The sequence below is a fragment of the Kogia breviceps genome, chromosome 2, assembly GCF_026419965.1.
Source record: "Kogia breviceps isolate mKogBre1 chromosome 2, mKogBre1 haplotype 1, whole genome shotgun sequence".
NCBI lineage: Eukaryota > Metazoa > Chordata > Mammalia > Artiodactyla > Physeteridae > Kogia > Kogia breviceps.
The window spans coordinates 169,127,205-169,142,610 of record NC_081311.1 but is presented as its reverse complement, the minus strand read 5'-3'; the positions used below and the strand labels follow the sequence as shown (position 1 = coordinate 169,142,610).

General features: G+C 42.3%; 1 protein-coding gene across 1 annotated transcript in view; it reads right to left on the bottom strand.

The window, feature by feature from the left end:
- The window catches only part of FAM117B (family with sequence similarity 117 member B), an 83,094-nt gene extending 69,192 nt beyond the window's left edge, over window positions 1-13,902 (bottom strand). The window contains exon 1 of the mRNA XM_059053380.2: window positions 13,113-13,902. Coding sequence (XP_058909363.1) covers window positions 13,113-13,710 — 598 coding nt within the window. The 5' untranslated portion in view covers window positions 13,711-13,902. The remainder of the gene's footprint in view (window positions 1-13,112) is intronic.
- Window positions 13,903-15,406: the final 1,504 nt, after the last annotated feature.

Here is a 15,406-nt window from a genome sequence, read left to right as displayed (position 1 = left end):
TCTGAAGTCCATAAGGTCAGGACGTCTTCTCAATGCCTTTTGAGTTGCTCTGCGCAGAGTGAGCATGGGTTCTAAAATAATGTAAACAGACATCACCTGTCCTTACCTTTAAAAATATCAGTATACATGCCCAATGGAAAAACATAATTAATGCGAAATGGTTTTCCAGAAAATACCAGATGGATCTCAGTAAATCCCAGTAGAACAGCAAGTAAAATAACAATTACAAAAATTTTTTTTTAAGATTTTTTTGATGTGGACCATTTTTAAAGTTTCTATTGAATTTGATACAATATTGCTTCTGTTTTGTTTTGGTTTTCTGGCCTCAAGGCATGTGGGATCTTAGCTCCCTGACCACGGATCCAACCCGCACCCCCTGCATTGGAAGGCAAAGTCTTAACCACTGGACTGCCAGGGAAGTTCCCAGCAATCACAAAATTTTAAGTATAGTAAATTGGAAGGGTATATACAGGGAGAAAAAAAAAGACTTTTTTTTATCTTCCAAGTTTTACATATTATTATTATTTGTTACTTTTGAAGTGTTAAAAATTTTAGTGCATTATGCCCCAAGAGTCCATGGCCTACTATGTATGCATATGGAATATAACAGCATTTATGAAACCAGTTAATAACAACATTATTAACTCAACCACCCAGGTAGGTTCAAAATCTCAGCCATAATTATGCTCTCTCATCTTCCTCACCCCTCAAATCTAATCAGTTAACAAGACCTATCAATTCTTTGCTTCTCAAATAATCCTTTTTTCATTCACACTACAACCACCCTATTTCACACAAAGAAATTAAGTGTGGTGAAAATGAGAATAAAGATAAAAGATGTTTTTCTTATTCTTAATTGCTTTAAAAGATAATTAACCATCTAAAGTAAAAACAGTAACAATGCACTGTGGAATTTATAACAGAAAAGCAAAATACTGGACAACAGTACAAAAGATGGGAGGTGGGAATGGAAGTATATTAATGTAAGGTTCTAACATGAACTATTAGATAACACAGATAGAGAACATTTCCATCACTGCAGGAAGTTCTTTTGGAAAGCGCTGGTGTAGCACAACCACCAAGAGTATAATGAAAAAAGGTGTAACTGATAACTAATAGTAGAGATAAAATGAAATATAAAAAATAATCCAAAAGAAGACAGGAAAAAAGAAACAGGATCTTGGAATTAAAGTATGAACTGATATCAACTCCTGAAATATATTTTACAATAGAAAGAAAAATGTACATCTTTGACCAAGAAATTCATTTCTAAGAATTTATCCTACAGACAAACTCATTCATAAATGCACAAAGAAGTATAAATAAGAATGTTCAACACAGGACCATTTAACAGCAAAAGACTAGAAATGATCTAAATAACAAAATAGAAGCCTGATGAAATAACATATGGTCTATAATATACCTATATGTAAAGTCACATGTGCATACATTTGTATGCACATAGAATTAATGAGGAATAATGCAAAAGAAACAGCGAACTGGATTTCTCTGAGAAGAATGAATTTAAGGCAAGTAGGGGGAGAGTGCTTATTGTATTTTCTTTTACCACTTATAATTTTTATCATGTGCATATATTACCTGCATAGAAAGAAAGAAAGAAAGAAAGAAAGAAAGAAAGAAAGAAAGAAAGAAAAGAAAGAAAAAGAAAGGAAAGAAGGAAAGGAGGAAGGGAAGAAAGAAAGAAAGAGAAAGAAAGAAAAGGAAGGAAAGGAAGAAAGAAAGAAAGAAAAGGAAGGAAGGAAGGGAGGGGAAGAAAGAAAGAGGGAGAGAGGGAAGGAGGGCAGGAAGAAAGGGAGGCAGGGGAAGGGGAGGAAAAGAGGGGAAGGAAGGAAAGAGGAATACATGCTGGTAGGTAAACTGTAAAACATACAATTCCAGAATCAGTTCCTTGGGGGCAAGAACTCCCCCCAAAATTTAAACTTACTTCCGAAAGAATTTTACCCTAGCTCATAAAGAAGCATAGATCAATTAAAAATGCTATATAGATTTTTATTTTGGAATAACTACAGATAATTTCACCTTGACTGCATGCTAGCTTTATAAGAAACAGTAGCAAAGACTTCCTATTAAAATAATACTGGGGCTTCCCTGGTGGCACAGTGGTTAAGAATCCGCCTGCCAATGCAGGGGACACGGGTTTGAGCCCTGGTCCAGGAAGATCCCACATGGTGTGGAGCAACTAAGCCCGTGCGCCACAGCTCTGAGCCTGTGCTCTAGAGCCTGCAAGCCACAACTACTGAGCCTGCATGCCACAACTACTGAAGCCCGTGCACCTAGAGCCCTGCTCTGCAACAAGAGAAGCTACTGCAATGAGAAGCTTGCGCACCGCAATGAAGAGTAGCCCTCACTCACCGAAACTAGACAAAGCCCACGCACAGCAACAAAGACCCAACACAGCCAAAAATAAATAAAATAATACTGAAGGAATAAAAACGTGTAACTCACAAGGACAACAGACAGGAAAGGAGGCAACAGCAGAAAAGAGGTTTCAACGAAGTTTTGAAAGCAGATGTCTAAGTGGTACCAGTCTAAATGCAGTCCAATTATAAACTCAAATTAAGATTTCCTGATCTGCCCTGATACAACTTCCAGATTTCTTTGGAAAGAAAAGTATCCTGTCATTCACAGGAAAGCAATGAATAACTTGCTGCATTTTCAACTTCTTATATAAATAAACAAACATTTTGTTTAACAAGAATCAAGAGCTAGGAAAGAAAGGTTTCATTTCATTTGAAAATGAAACATGGGTGTGCTCCTTTCAAGTTCAACTCAGAACTGACTATATGTACAGAAAACACACACACACAACCCAAGAACACGTTTTACCTTAAAGAGATAAATTTCTTAAATATCAATTTTTATGTACAGAGTACAAATGAGGTCAAGAAATCAACATATGTGCACAATAATTCTGCTAAACCTATATTTGAGACACGGCAAGTTACTCAAGGAAATTTTTCAAACTCTTAAACAAGGCTTATCACTTTAGTAGCTTTACTGTACAACCTTGCCAATAAATTTTCACACTGTAAAAAAATAACTTTGGGCTTCCCTGGTGGCGCAGTGGTTGGGAGTCCGCCTGCTGATGGCAGGGGACGCGGGTTCATGCCCCGGTCCGGGAGGATCCCGCATGCTGCGGGGCAGCTGGGCCCGTGAGCCATGGCTGCTGAGCTTGTGCGTCCAGAGCCTGTGCTCCAAAACGGGAGAGGCCACGGCAGTGAGAGGCCCGCGTACCACAAAAAATAAAAAATAAAAAATAAATAACTTTACTAACTTTATTTAAATTAAATCTACTGAGCCTACCTTTAGAAAAGTTAAATCCCATTTGGCTTAAGCCAATTATTTAATCACAACGTACTGTGGTTGCCTTATGAGTTATAAAAGAAAATCTACGGAAAGGAATTAATTTCAAGAAAGGTAAGCTAAGCTTAACTATGTTTTCGTCCAAGAAGGGTAGAGGTGAAAACTATACAAAATGAATAAGCATATAAATTGGCCAAATAAAAAGACCCACAGAGAAATCAGTCCGTACTCAGAACAGCACTATTACTTTATCATATCTCCACTTACTGATCATTAACGCAGGGGTTCCCTGAGAAACGGAAATTATTCCAAGGATTTCTCCAGAGCAAAAAGATTGGGAGAAACTGCGTGAGAGAGATTAACTAGACAGGCTCTGTATTTAAGGACACAAGACATATCCTCAGGCCTGATATTGCAGGACTCTACCCAGGGGAAACTGGCCCAAGAGAAGGGAAAAAAACTACATTTGAGAGACCCAGCATCATCGTTCTACTTTAAGATCCTCCAGTCTACCAGCCTGACCCAGACAGACTGAAAACCTAATCAGCAATTTTGTGTCTTATTTAAATATTAACAGAAAACTAAGGAAAGGTTCCAACAAGAAAGACAAAGCTCAAGACAGAAAGGGCTCTGAGGACAATGCAGAAGGCAAAAGAAAACTTTGAGGGTATTTATACCTTTTATAAATATTTTGAGAAGACACTGACAAGGAATAACTTAGAAGATACTGAGAAGAAAAAGCAAGGTTAAGTTCTCTTGAAAATTGAAAATATTACAGCTAAAATTTAAAAATCAATTAAAATGATAGAAAATAAATCTGCTAAAAAGAAAAACAAAAAGATACAGAGATGGAAACTAGGACAGAAATAAGAAAACTGTAGGTCAATCCAAGAGGTTCTACATAGCAGTGGTTCCAAAAATATAAAACAAAGATAACAGAAAGGAGAAATGATAGAAAAAAATTTCCCAGAAACAAAGAGTCTTGAGATTGAAAAATTCCACAGAGTAACTAGCACTCTGAATGGGGAAAAAACAAAAACTGAAAAAAAACACCTTACACCAAGGCAATCATTTCAGAATGGTGGTAATACTTCCATAAAACAAACAACAGACACACACAAACACACACACACACATTACATACAAAAGATTAAGAATCAGAATGGCATCAGACTTCTCAAAGCAATTCTAGAACCGAAAAGATGAAGTCCTTTCAACCTTCAGTAGAAAAATTATTTTCAACCTAGAATTCTATACCCAGTTAAATCATTAAGTGCAAAGACAGATATGTACAGATGTTCAAGGTCTTAAAAAATTTTGGAGGTTATGCTCCCGTAAAACAAGTTCCAGAGATCAGGATGTCCAAAACAGAAGAGGTGAAGGAGTTCCCAGAGAAGTTCCAAGGCAATAGCTATGCTACAGACCTAGAAATCAATGTGAGCCAGTTTGGAATAGCAGGATAGAAGATTCCAGAAAGGCTATCTTCAAGCATTTGTCAGTAAAACTGACAAAATACCTGATGTGTTTCAAATACTCAAAAGAAAGTTTGTTACAAAAATTTGGGGATGAATTAGTCATAGGTACATAGAAAATTAGGCAAACAAAAAGCTTTTTCAATTTCAAGGAGCTTAAGTTATAAAGAAAGGAAATATAATTGTAGCATACCACAAGGTTCTGCTGTAAACAGTATTTACATAGTCATAATAATTTAAACATTAATAATAACTTAACCAAGAGTGCTGTAACTACAATGCAAGGATTGGAAAGGACGGCAATAAGGGATCTATGTCTATATTTCTCCAAAGTAGGAAGTCATTATATAATACATAAAACTGAAAGAAATCCTGAAGCAGGGGCTTCCCTGATGGTGTAGTGGTTAAGAATCCACCTGCCAATGCAGGGGACACAGGTTCAATCCCTGGTCTTGGAAGATCCCACATGCCGCAGAGCAACTCAGCCTGTGTACCACACTACTGAGCCTGCGCTCTAGAGCCCGCAAGCCACGACTACTGAGCCCGCGAGCCACAACTACTGAAGCCCACACGCCTAGAGCCCGTGCTCCACAACAAGAGAAGCCACCCCAATGAGAAGCCCATACACTGCAACAAAGAGTAGCCCCTGCTCACAGCGACTAGAGAAAGCCTGCGCATAGCAACGAAGACCCAACGCAGCCAAATATTAATTAATTTTTAAAAAAGGAAATCATGAATCAGTATCAGTATGTTATTTAGAAATATGTAGGTAAACACCAGAGGAAACCACTAAGAGGTGAAAGTGGCTGTCTCTAGGAGGCAAGAAGTGGGAGTGGAGAGAGATGTGAAAGGGAAACACTTTATTTGATTATAAGTTTAGTAACATATGACATTTTAAATTATATACATGTACTTTGATAAAAATAGAATTTAAATTTTAAAATACAGTCTTTGACAAACATGCTATTTCTTCAAGTAGTTTGGAGATGGAAGTAGCTTACTTTCTCAATTCCCCTCTTGTCTATTGCTGAGTTATCTTAACCCACCCTTACCTCCTCTCCGTCCTCAGAGAAAGAAGTGTCAGTGTCCTTAGTCGTTTCTGACATTTCCTGACTACACCATGTGCTGGATTCCACTGCCTCTCACATTTCCCATGCCCTTGCTCAATCTATTATTTCCTTCTCTTGAACCTGCAATCGTTCATTCTCCTGTGAACCCTTTCCCCAAACCTATAAAACATGCTGAAGTTCTCCCCATCCTATGAACAAATGAACTTAGCACAATTCTTCGTCCTGTTTTGTCACATTCCTTCCTTACAGTGACATATGGGTAATTTATACTCCGTAAGAGTAATTTAGGGACCTCCCTGGCGGTCCAGTGGTTAAGACTTCGCCTTCCAGTGCAGGGAGTGTGGGTTCAATCCCTGGTCGGGGGAGCTAAGATCCCACATGCCTCGCGCCAAAAAACCAAAACATAAAACAGAAGCAGTATTGTAACAAATTCAATAAAGATTTTTAAAATGATCCACATCAAAAAAAAAAAAAACTTAAAAAAAAAGAGTAATTTATAATCATTACCTCTACTTCCTCACCCACCACTTTAATCTGATTTGTGCCCCCAACATGATAATCAAAGGTCAGCAATGGGACCGAAATGCCAAATTCAAAAGTCTATTCTCGGGCTTCCCTGGTGGCACAGTGGTTGAGAGTCCCCCTGCGAATGCAGGGGATACGGGTTCGTGCCCTGGTCTGGTAAGGTTCCACATGCCGCGGAGCGGCGAGGCCCGTGAGCCAATGGCCGCTGAGCCCGTGCTCCGCAACGGGAGAGGTCACAACAGTGAGAAGCCCTCGGACCGCCAAAAAAAAAAAAAAAAAAAAAAAAAAAGTCTATTCTCCAGGCTCAGCATACTTGTTATCTTCAGAGAATTTGAAAATCTTTACCATCTCCTCCTTGAAATCCAAATCTTTCTTTTGGCTTTCTCAACACTATTCTACCACCGCATTCTCCGGCTTATTCATTGACTTTTCTTTCTACCCTTAAAATGCTTGTTTTCTCCCAGAGTTGTATCCTCAGCATTCTCCTATCATCTTATCCATCCTAGTGATTAGTCATTTCAAGTATCGTCCACGTGCAAATGCTTAGCATAAAGTATGGGTTAAACGAATGTTTACTGAGCCAAAATAAATGAGCGCCAATTTTCTGCCTCCAATCTGTATCCGCAAGTTCTAAAACTATACTTGCCACAATTTAGAAAATTATCTGGATGTCCTGAGAGCACAAACTAAGTATGTCCAGAACTGGACTCATTTTTCTCTTCCCAAACCAGCATTCCTGTGTCGTTTATCTCAATTAAGATAAGCAACTATTAACCTCAACTCCTCCTTTCTCAGTCCCTACATCCAATAGGTTACTGTACTGAATCCAAGTCTCCTCAATCTCTTTTACCCTTGCCATTCCCACTGCCATAGCACTTAAATCCATGTGCTTGATGCTGCTGTGAGTTACTATCCTAGAGTCTTCTCCATGTTAAATTCATAGCCTATTCATTCTAAGTATTTATTCAACACTATGCATTCCAAGAATGTAAATACCACTAATATAACAAAATTAATTTTAATGTCTCAACCCTTGGATGATGAGGATGATAAAAATGATGTGAAAATAGCTAATATCAAGAGATTCCTTCCTACACTCACAAAGAGCTTACAAAGATTTTATCCTTCTAACAATCCTCTATTGTAAAATATTAATAGTTGACCCTTGAACAACGAGGGTTTAAGGCCACCGACTCTGCATAGTAGAAAATCCGCATATAACTTTAGATTCAGCCATCTGGTCCCACAGTTCCACATGTGCAGATTCAACCAACTTTGGATCATATATATTGCAGTACTATTTATTTTTTTAAAATCCACATGTAAGTGGACCAGGGCAATTCAAACCTGCTTTGTTCAAGGGTCAGCTGTACTATTAGTCAGCATCCCCATTTTACAGGTGAAGTGAATTTGCCTAAAGTTAAATAGCTACTACTAAGTAAGCAGTAATGCCAAGATTTGAACTCTAACAATCTGGCTCCAGAGGTATTATCCATGGGATACATTGAAATTCATATATTCTATTCAAGGCCATTCTGAAAACTTACCTTTCTACTCTCTTTCTCGACTGCCTGCTCTCTTTTCTCCCCAACATTCTATACTCTACATTTTAATACACAGGAGTGAATATGATATGTATATTTTCACACCTCTATGACCCAGCTGATCCAGAGGAATGTTCTGTTCTTCTCTTTCCAACCCAGAGCAAAAGCCATCTCCTCTGACAGAACTTCTATACCCACTCCCCACAGAATTACTCACTTCTCTATGAGCCCAAAGTACTCACATTATATACTTATGAACCTGTCTTACATGGCTGGTTTGTGAGTCTCTGGAGTTCTCTCTTTTACATTCTTCAATCAAAGCTTACAGAATTGAACTTAATTCAATACAAACTCTACTAGCCAAGACGCTGAATTAATAGTAAGTTTCTACTTGCCTCAACTTCAGTGTTTGTAAAATACAAATATTATAAACCAAAAGGATTCCCCTGAATGTGTGAAGTTACCAGCAATCCTTCAAATGTTAGAGAAACACCTAATTTTTAAAGTTGTGTACTTCACAAAGTACTAGAAAGCAGAAGTCTAAGATGTTGCAAATTTGAAGTTCTGTTATACTACTTCCTGATTATCAGTCCAGAGAAATCCATCTCTTGTTGCTGCTCTTGCCACATCCCCACCTCAATAAACAACCAAATTCATACACAACATAATACATCCAAAGTAAGTGGAAAATTAGCAAAAACACAACTTGCTATCTACCTATCAGCCAGCCACACTGCAAAAATAACTTTTATACATACTGTACTAATGCCCTTTTCTCTAATGAGGAGTTTTCAAACTATTTCCCTTCAGTGCTTCTAGGACTGTTTTTCAAATTTAGAGTTCAGCAAAATCTGAATTTTTTTAGATTTTGGGGGGGTACTTTCAAGTTCTGGAGTAGGGTCTGGGAACTTGCATTTTTAACAAAGACCCTGAGTGAATCTGGTACAGATAAGGCACAGACCACACTCTGAGAAACAGTTCTGTATGTTCTTTGCAACTTGAAGTTTCATACAACCATGAAAACTAAGCCTACACTGGCAATTTGTTACATCCACTAAAACTAGAAGCAAAACTAGTATGATACACAATAGCTAACTTTTATACTGAGGTACTGTGCTGAGTATTTTTCAGTTTTCTTTCATTTAATCTTTAGCACCATATGAAGTAAATATCATCATCACCTTACAAATGAGAAAGTTAAGGGTTAGAAAGTTAATCGCTTCCTAACATCACATGGCTGCAAAGTGGTAGAACACGGTATTAAAACCCAGAATGCTGGGCTTCCCTGGTGGCGCAGTGGTTGAGAGCCTGCCTGCCAATGCAGGGGACATGGGTTCGAGCCCTGGTCTGGGAAGACCCCACATACCACGGAGTAACTGGGCCTGTGAGCCACAACTACTGAGGCTGCGCGTCTGGAGCCTGTGCTCCGCAACAAGAGAGGCCGCGATAGTGATAGGCCCGCGCACCGTGATGAAGAGTGGCCCCCACTCACTGCAACTAGAGAAAGCCCTTGCCCAGAAACTAAGACCCAACACAGCCATAAATAAATAAATAAATAATTTTTTAAAAAAGAAACACCCAAAATGTCTACCCAAAGCCTATGCTCCTATCCTCTTTATGCCACCTTTTTGTAATATATCTATTTGACACTGTATAGGGTAAGACAAAGTCAGGTAAAAGGAGGGAAGGCATAAAAACTTTGTCTTCTTCACCATTTTATCTACAGTTAACACCGTTCCCTAGTTACCTTTTCTAAGCATATCTCAGTTCCTAACAACAAACCACTTCGCCGTGGAGATGGCAGGCACTGAAGGTGGGAAGTTTAAAATACCTGTCAGGAATGGGTGCTTGAATTACCTTATATTGAATACTCTGGTTTTTTTCTTTTTCTTTTTTAACATCATTATTGGAGTATAATTGCTTTAAAATAGTGTGTTAGTTTCTGCTTTATAACAAAGTGAATCAGTTATACATATACATATGTCCCCATATCTCCTCGGCCTCTTGCATCTCCCTCCCTCTGCTGTTTACCACCTATGTAATCTTAGGCAGGCTCCCTGTGCTCCTTTACGAAATGGGATGATAATCCTATTTTAATATATAACATACGTAAAGCACCCAGCACATAGAAGATAAAATGTATTGCCCTCCTCCACCTTTTATTCTATTTACTAACATTTCTAAACGCCACTTATTTTCACTGGGCTTGAAACTACTTCCAAAAAGTAATAAATCAACTGAAGGAAGTACTCTATTAGCTAATGATTAGCTGTAACCCTGGGGAAATAAAGCAACTGGGTAGGGAGCTGACTGAATAGGGACACCCCCCTAAAGATCCTGAGATCTTCAAATAGGGGACTTTCAGACTGGATTCCTAACAAAGATTAGGCCATCCAATTCATCCTACAGACACCTAGAAGCTGACAACCTGATCCAGATGGACCCTGGAATCTGAGTCACATTGAGGTTTACTTCATAAGGTGGGCCCTTGCTCTCTACCAATAAGCATGTCTACATTTCATTGAGGCTGCAAACTGGCAGTAATCTCCTTCAATCAAAAAGGGAGTCTCGGAGCTTCCCTGGTGGCACAGTGATTAAGAATCCGCCTACCAATACAGGGGACACAGGTTCGAGGCCTGGTCCGGGAAGATCCCACATGCCACAGAGCAACTCAGCCCATGCACCACCACTACTGAGCCTATGCTCTAGAGCCCGCGAGCCACAACTACAGAAGCCCACATGCCTAGAGCCCGTAATCCGCAACAAGAGAATCCACTGCAATGAGAAGCCTGCGCACGGCAGCAAAAGGTAGCACCTGCTCACCGCAACTAGAGAAAGCCCGCGTGCAGCAATGAAGACCCAACGCAGCCAAAAATAAATACTTAAAATAAATATTTTTAAAATGTTTTAAATTTTAAAAAGGGAGTCTCTGCTGTACACCTGAAACTTTGTAAATCAACTGTACCTCAATTAAAAAATATGGAAAAAGTTTTTTAATTTTTAAAAGGGAGTCTCAATTTAAAAGATTCTCCTTTTCTTCCAGATTGAGTCTGAGAAAAACAGCAAATGGTCTAGTTTGTGCTATGAAGACAAAATCAGAAAATATTTGTCCCACTCTGCATGGAAGTTCACTAGAGTGAAACAAAAACACATTCTTGGGAAGGAAGCTATCAGACATTCACTTCAGTATAACTTAGTAACAGGCAGTATCCCTTTTCATACCTAGGTGAGAGTGCTGCACTGGAGAAAAAACAGTTTTTATTTTTCTGGGGTTTTTTGGTGGGGGCAGTGAGAGAGCTAATGAGAAGGGTCAATTTTACAGCATGAATACTCTATGGAATGACAGATCTGAGGGAAAGAAGCTTCGGAAAACATGAAGAGTGGGCACAGGCGGAGCCCGAGATCCCGGCAAATAAAGCCCTTCTAGCGATGAGAAGAAAAGAGCACCTTCCTCCTCCACACACTGCTAATACTTAACCCGGCTTTCATCAGGTTGCTGCTTCTTTAAAGGTCAAATAGTTGAGAGGGTAGCCAGATTCTGTTATCAGACTGGGGTCACCACCTCCTTCCTCCATCTTAATTGCCCACTTAAGTAGCTCTCCTTCCCTTCCACCTGCCACACAATGTCAGCTCCAGAAGGCTGAAGGCAAACTGAAGCAATTATGTCCACCAGACACCTGTAAGAGCTGCTTCAAAACCTAAACACATATGTCACTTTGGTATGTTATGTATTTCCCAGGTTCTATCTTACACATCAAGCTACCTCCTTGATATAATGTAAAAGACATGGTTTTGGAGTACCAAATATCCACTCCACCACTTGTTACTTCACCTCTCCAAAACCTCCTGTGAGAGTTAAAATCAGATCCTGTAGGTAAATCATCCACCATAAGAAGGAGCTCAGTAAGCAATAGCTATTATTTAAGGAAGAGCGGGTTCTTTTAACAAAGTTTAAAAAAAGCACTTTGCATTTTCAGAAGATTTAAAACAGTACTCTTGTTCTAGTCAGAAAACACTATTGATCATTCTTCAGCGCAATTCTCTCCCCAGAAAATATTCATTGTCTAAAATCTTTGATAAAATAAACAGTAGAAAAGACTCATCCCATTCCCTGCATTTTTGAATGAACTCTTGAAACCACTTCATCTGTTCTATTTGGTTAGGAAGTACTGTACTAAGTTTCCTGAAATATCCAGCCATTCTGCCTAAAGATTCTAACAGAAATTCCCGAGATAGGGAAAGACAAAGGTATACGTTGGCAGTATTAATACGTAAGCTAAAAACCACCCATTTCTCTTTTCAGTGGATTCTAACAGGAAGGCAATCAGATGATAAATTTTTTCTCTTTCCATTTCCACAATATGAAGTTCTCTTTTGAGTTCCTCTTTATGAATGACTCCCAAGGAACCCAAGAGCTCCATTCAGGACTTTCCCCCCAAAAAGCTCAAGTACAGAGAAAAACAATTTTTAGGTCCCTAAAATAATAACAAGGAGACAAATCTAGGATCTTGTTTTTTAAAAAAAAAATTGGTTTTCATACTAAACACAAAATCAGTGTAACAGACATACACAAGAGCCTCATACAAAGCCCATAAACCCCCCAAAAGAATCTTGCTTAACTTACTTCTCACTTCTTGCTACCCACTTAGCAAATCTTAGGAAATGCTAACATGCTCCGAGACTCATGTATCTTCAGGGACCCAACCGAACCTGCTATGCTAGTGCATTCGAATCCCCCAAATCTGAAACTGTTCTGTGAAAGAGAAATACTTAGCAGCAGATACGTGCTATACTAACATTAACCATGTCACTGAAGTGACAAACCACTCTTAGCCTCACCCCCAAGAGAGGGTAAGCAGTAACCAGCGGGCGGCCAGAAACCCAGATTTATCATTAACACATCAAGCCAAGCACAAGGTTAGCGGCTGCACCTCCAGGGACGGGCACCAACGCAGGGCCGACTGAGGTATGAATGAGACGGCCGGGGAGGGAGCGGCGCAGGGGGCGCGGGGATGGCCCGAACAAGGCTGGGCCGCACCTCCCGGGCCCCGCCCCGGCCCCGCCCCCCGGCCACCCCGGCTCCGCGGCAGCGCCGCAGTCCCTGCGCGGTAGCGGCGCGCGCCCGGGACCCCTTCCCGCCGTCGCCTTCCCCTCTTCGCGCGGCTCCCAGCACGTACCTGCTTTGCAAAGAGGGGCGCTCGGGCTCCTCCTCTCCGGGGAGCTTCGGCTCTGCTCCGGGGACCTCCTCCGGTGCCGGACGCGGGCAGCGGGTGGGGCCGCGCTCACCTCGCCTGTCCACAGGTGGGTGGGCGACGAGGAAGGCGACGACACGGTGCCCAGCAGCGGCGGTGGGGGCTGCGGCCGTGGGGGGCTCCCGCGGGCCCCTGGCGCGGCGCCGCGCGTGGGGCTGGTGCCTCGCGTGGACGTCGAGGACGCGCCCGTCTGCGTGGCCACCGTGGGGCTGGCGCGCGCGGCCGCACTCCCGCCGCCCCGCGTGGGGCTTGTGCTGCGCGAGGCGGTGCGCGGGGCCCCGCTGCTGCCGCCGCCGCCCGAGGGGCCTGAGGCGCCACCACAGCAGCCGCCGTTGTTGCCGCCGCCGCCGCCGTTGCTCCGCGTGGGGCTGCCATGTTGCTGCTGCTGCTGCTTCAGCTGGAACGGAACCGTCGCCCTCATGGGCTGCAGGCGGCTCCCGGATCCCCCGGCCGTGGCGACCGCACCGCCCCCGAGGGAGCCGGCCGGCGTGGGGGACCCATTGCGCCTCACCCGCTGGGACATGGTCCCCCCCCTCCCCGGTGACTGGGCGAGATGTGAGGTTTTGTTGTTGTTGGGTTGCAGGGGAAGGATTCTCGAGACCGGATGGAGGGCCCCCGCGACCGGGTGACGAAGCCGGAGTCCGGGGTGCGGGGGGCGCCCGGGCCGCGACCGGCAGCAACGAGGTGGTGCAGCCGCCGCCGCCGCTGCCGCTCCTCCTCATCAACAATAGTGTCTCCTCCACTGGCCCCGCCCCCCGCGAGCGCCCATTGGTGCAGCGTCAGCCGCGCTCGAGCCGCTCCACCTTGCCCATTGGTTGCGAGCAGCTCGGGTCCCGGGCCCCCGGGGCCTTAGAGAGCCTGGGTTTGCGAGGAGACCGTCTGCTCTTTAAAGAGAAAGAGACCCGCCCCCCGAGGGGAGGAGGAGCGGAGGAAACAGGCTGAGTGAATGTGTAGGGTGCGCGCGCGTGTGAGTGTACACGTGAGTGTACACGCGTACGCGCGCGCTGGCCACGCGCATCTTCCCCTTCCCACTGGGGGGAGCCCTGGGGACTCAAGATTCTGGAATATTGCCAAAGGGAATGTCCCGAAGCAAAGCGGTCCCTAGGGATGTCTGAGGTCTTTCCCCAAAAACTCACTTCTTTACCTCAATATTGACTGGCACAGTCCGTGTACGTGCGTCTTTCTGGCTTTTTTTTCTTGATCTTTGTATTCTGTCCTAATTCCGTCAACGTTTGGACAGGGCTCAAAGGAAAAGAAATTTAATTAATCTTACTGGCATTTTACGCTTTGTCTCTTTTTTTTTAAGCTCTACGAAGAGCCAAATCTCAGAAAGATTAAAATTGCTGGTTTGAATGCGGTTTTAGATTGTATCTATGAAGTACAGTTACCAAATGCTACTGCTACACTTCCTGTATCTCAAGTAATCAAGGATTTATTTTAATCAGCTACTTCACAGTTCCCTGATACCTTGGAAAGATGCTGCTGCCTTAGAAGTTTAAGTGCCATAGTTTTAAAAGGGCCTTATTTTATCCTCACAATCATTATTTGAGACAAAACTGGACCAGCCATTCATATTTTTGTCTAGTGGAGAAAACAGGTCCTTGTAGTATGGGCAAGAACTCAGTAACACTAGTTCTAAAATAACCTTAGAGGCTCCTTATCAAGACAAAAAAAAATTTTTAAAGGTGGACCCATAGCCCACATACTCACTTCTCAGGCTATAAACTGCCTGTCCATGACCTGTTTTCCCTTTACTACTTTATTAGATATACATTCTAGACAGATTTTGTCTTGTAAAAACATGGGAGAGGCGGGCCCAGTATGATTTGCTCTGGACCTGAAATTCTACTGGGCCCCATGCACTGTGGTGGAGAACCTTTGAGGACATAGAAAACAGATTCATATCTCAGATCCACCACATACTCTGTGGCCTTGGATAAGTCACTAGGCAGTTTCCTTATCTGTAAAATGCAGTTAAACAATACCATCTCCTTCATACAATCGTTTATCAACCAAGGGTTAAATGAGAATGTGGTGCGTAGAAAGTACTCACTACTTTGAGACTCCATGTGATTCAGAGGCCTGCATCTCTGCTTATCACGAATTCCTCCTCTCTCCTCCACCACAAAGAGAGGCCCCAAGCCCTTATCCCAGGACCTTCCTTAAGCTGGCTGGTGCTCTAGATAGACCTGACATCACTACCCATCCACACAACCTGG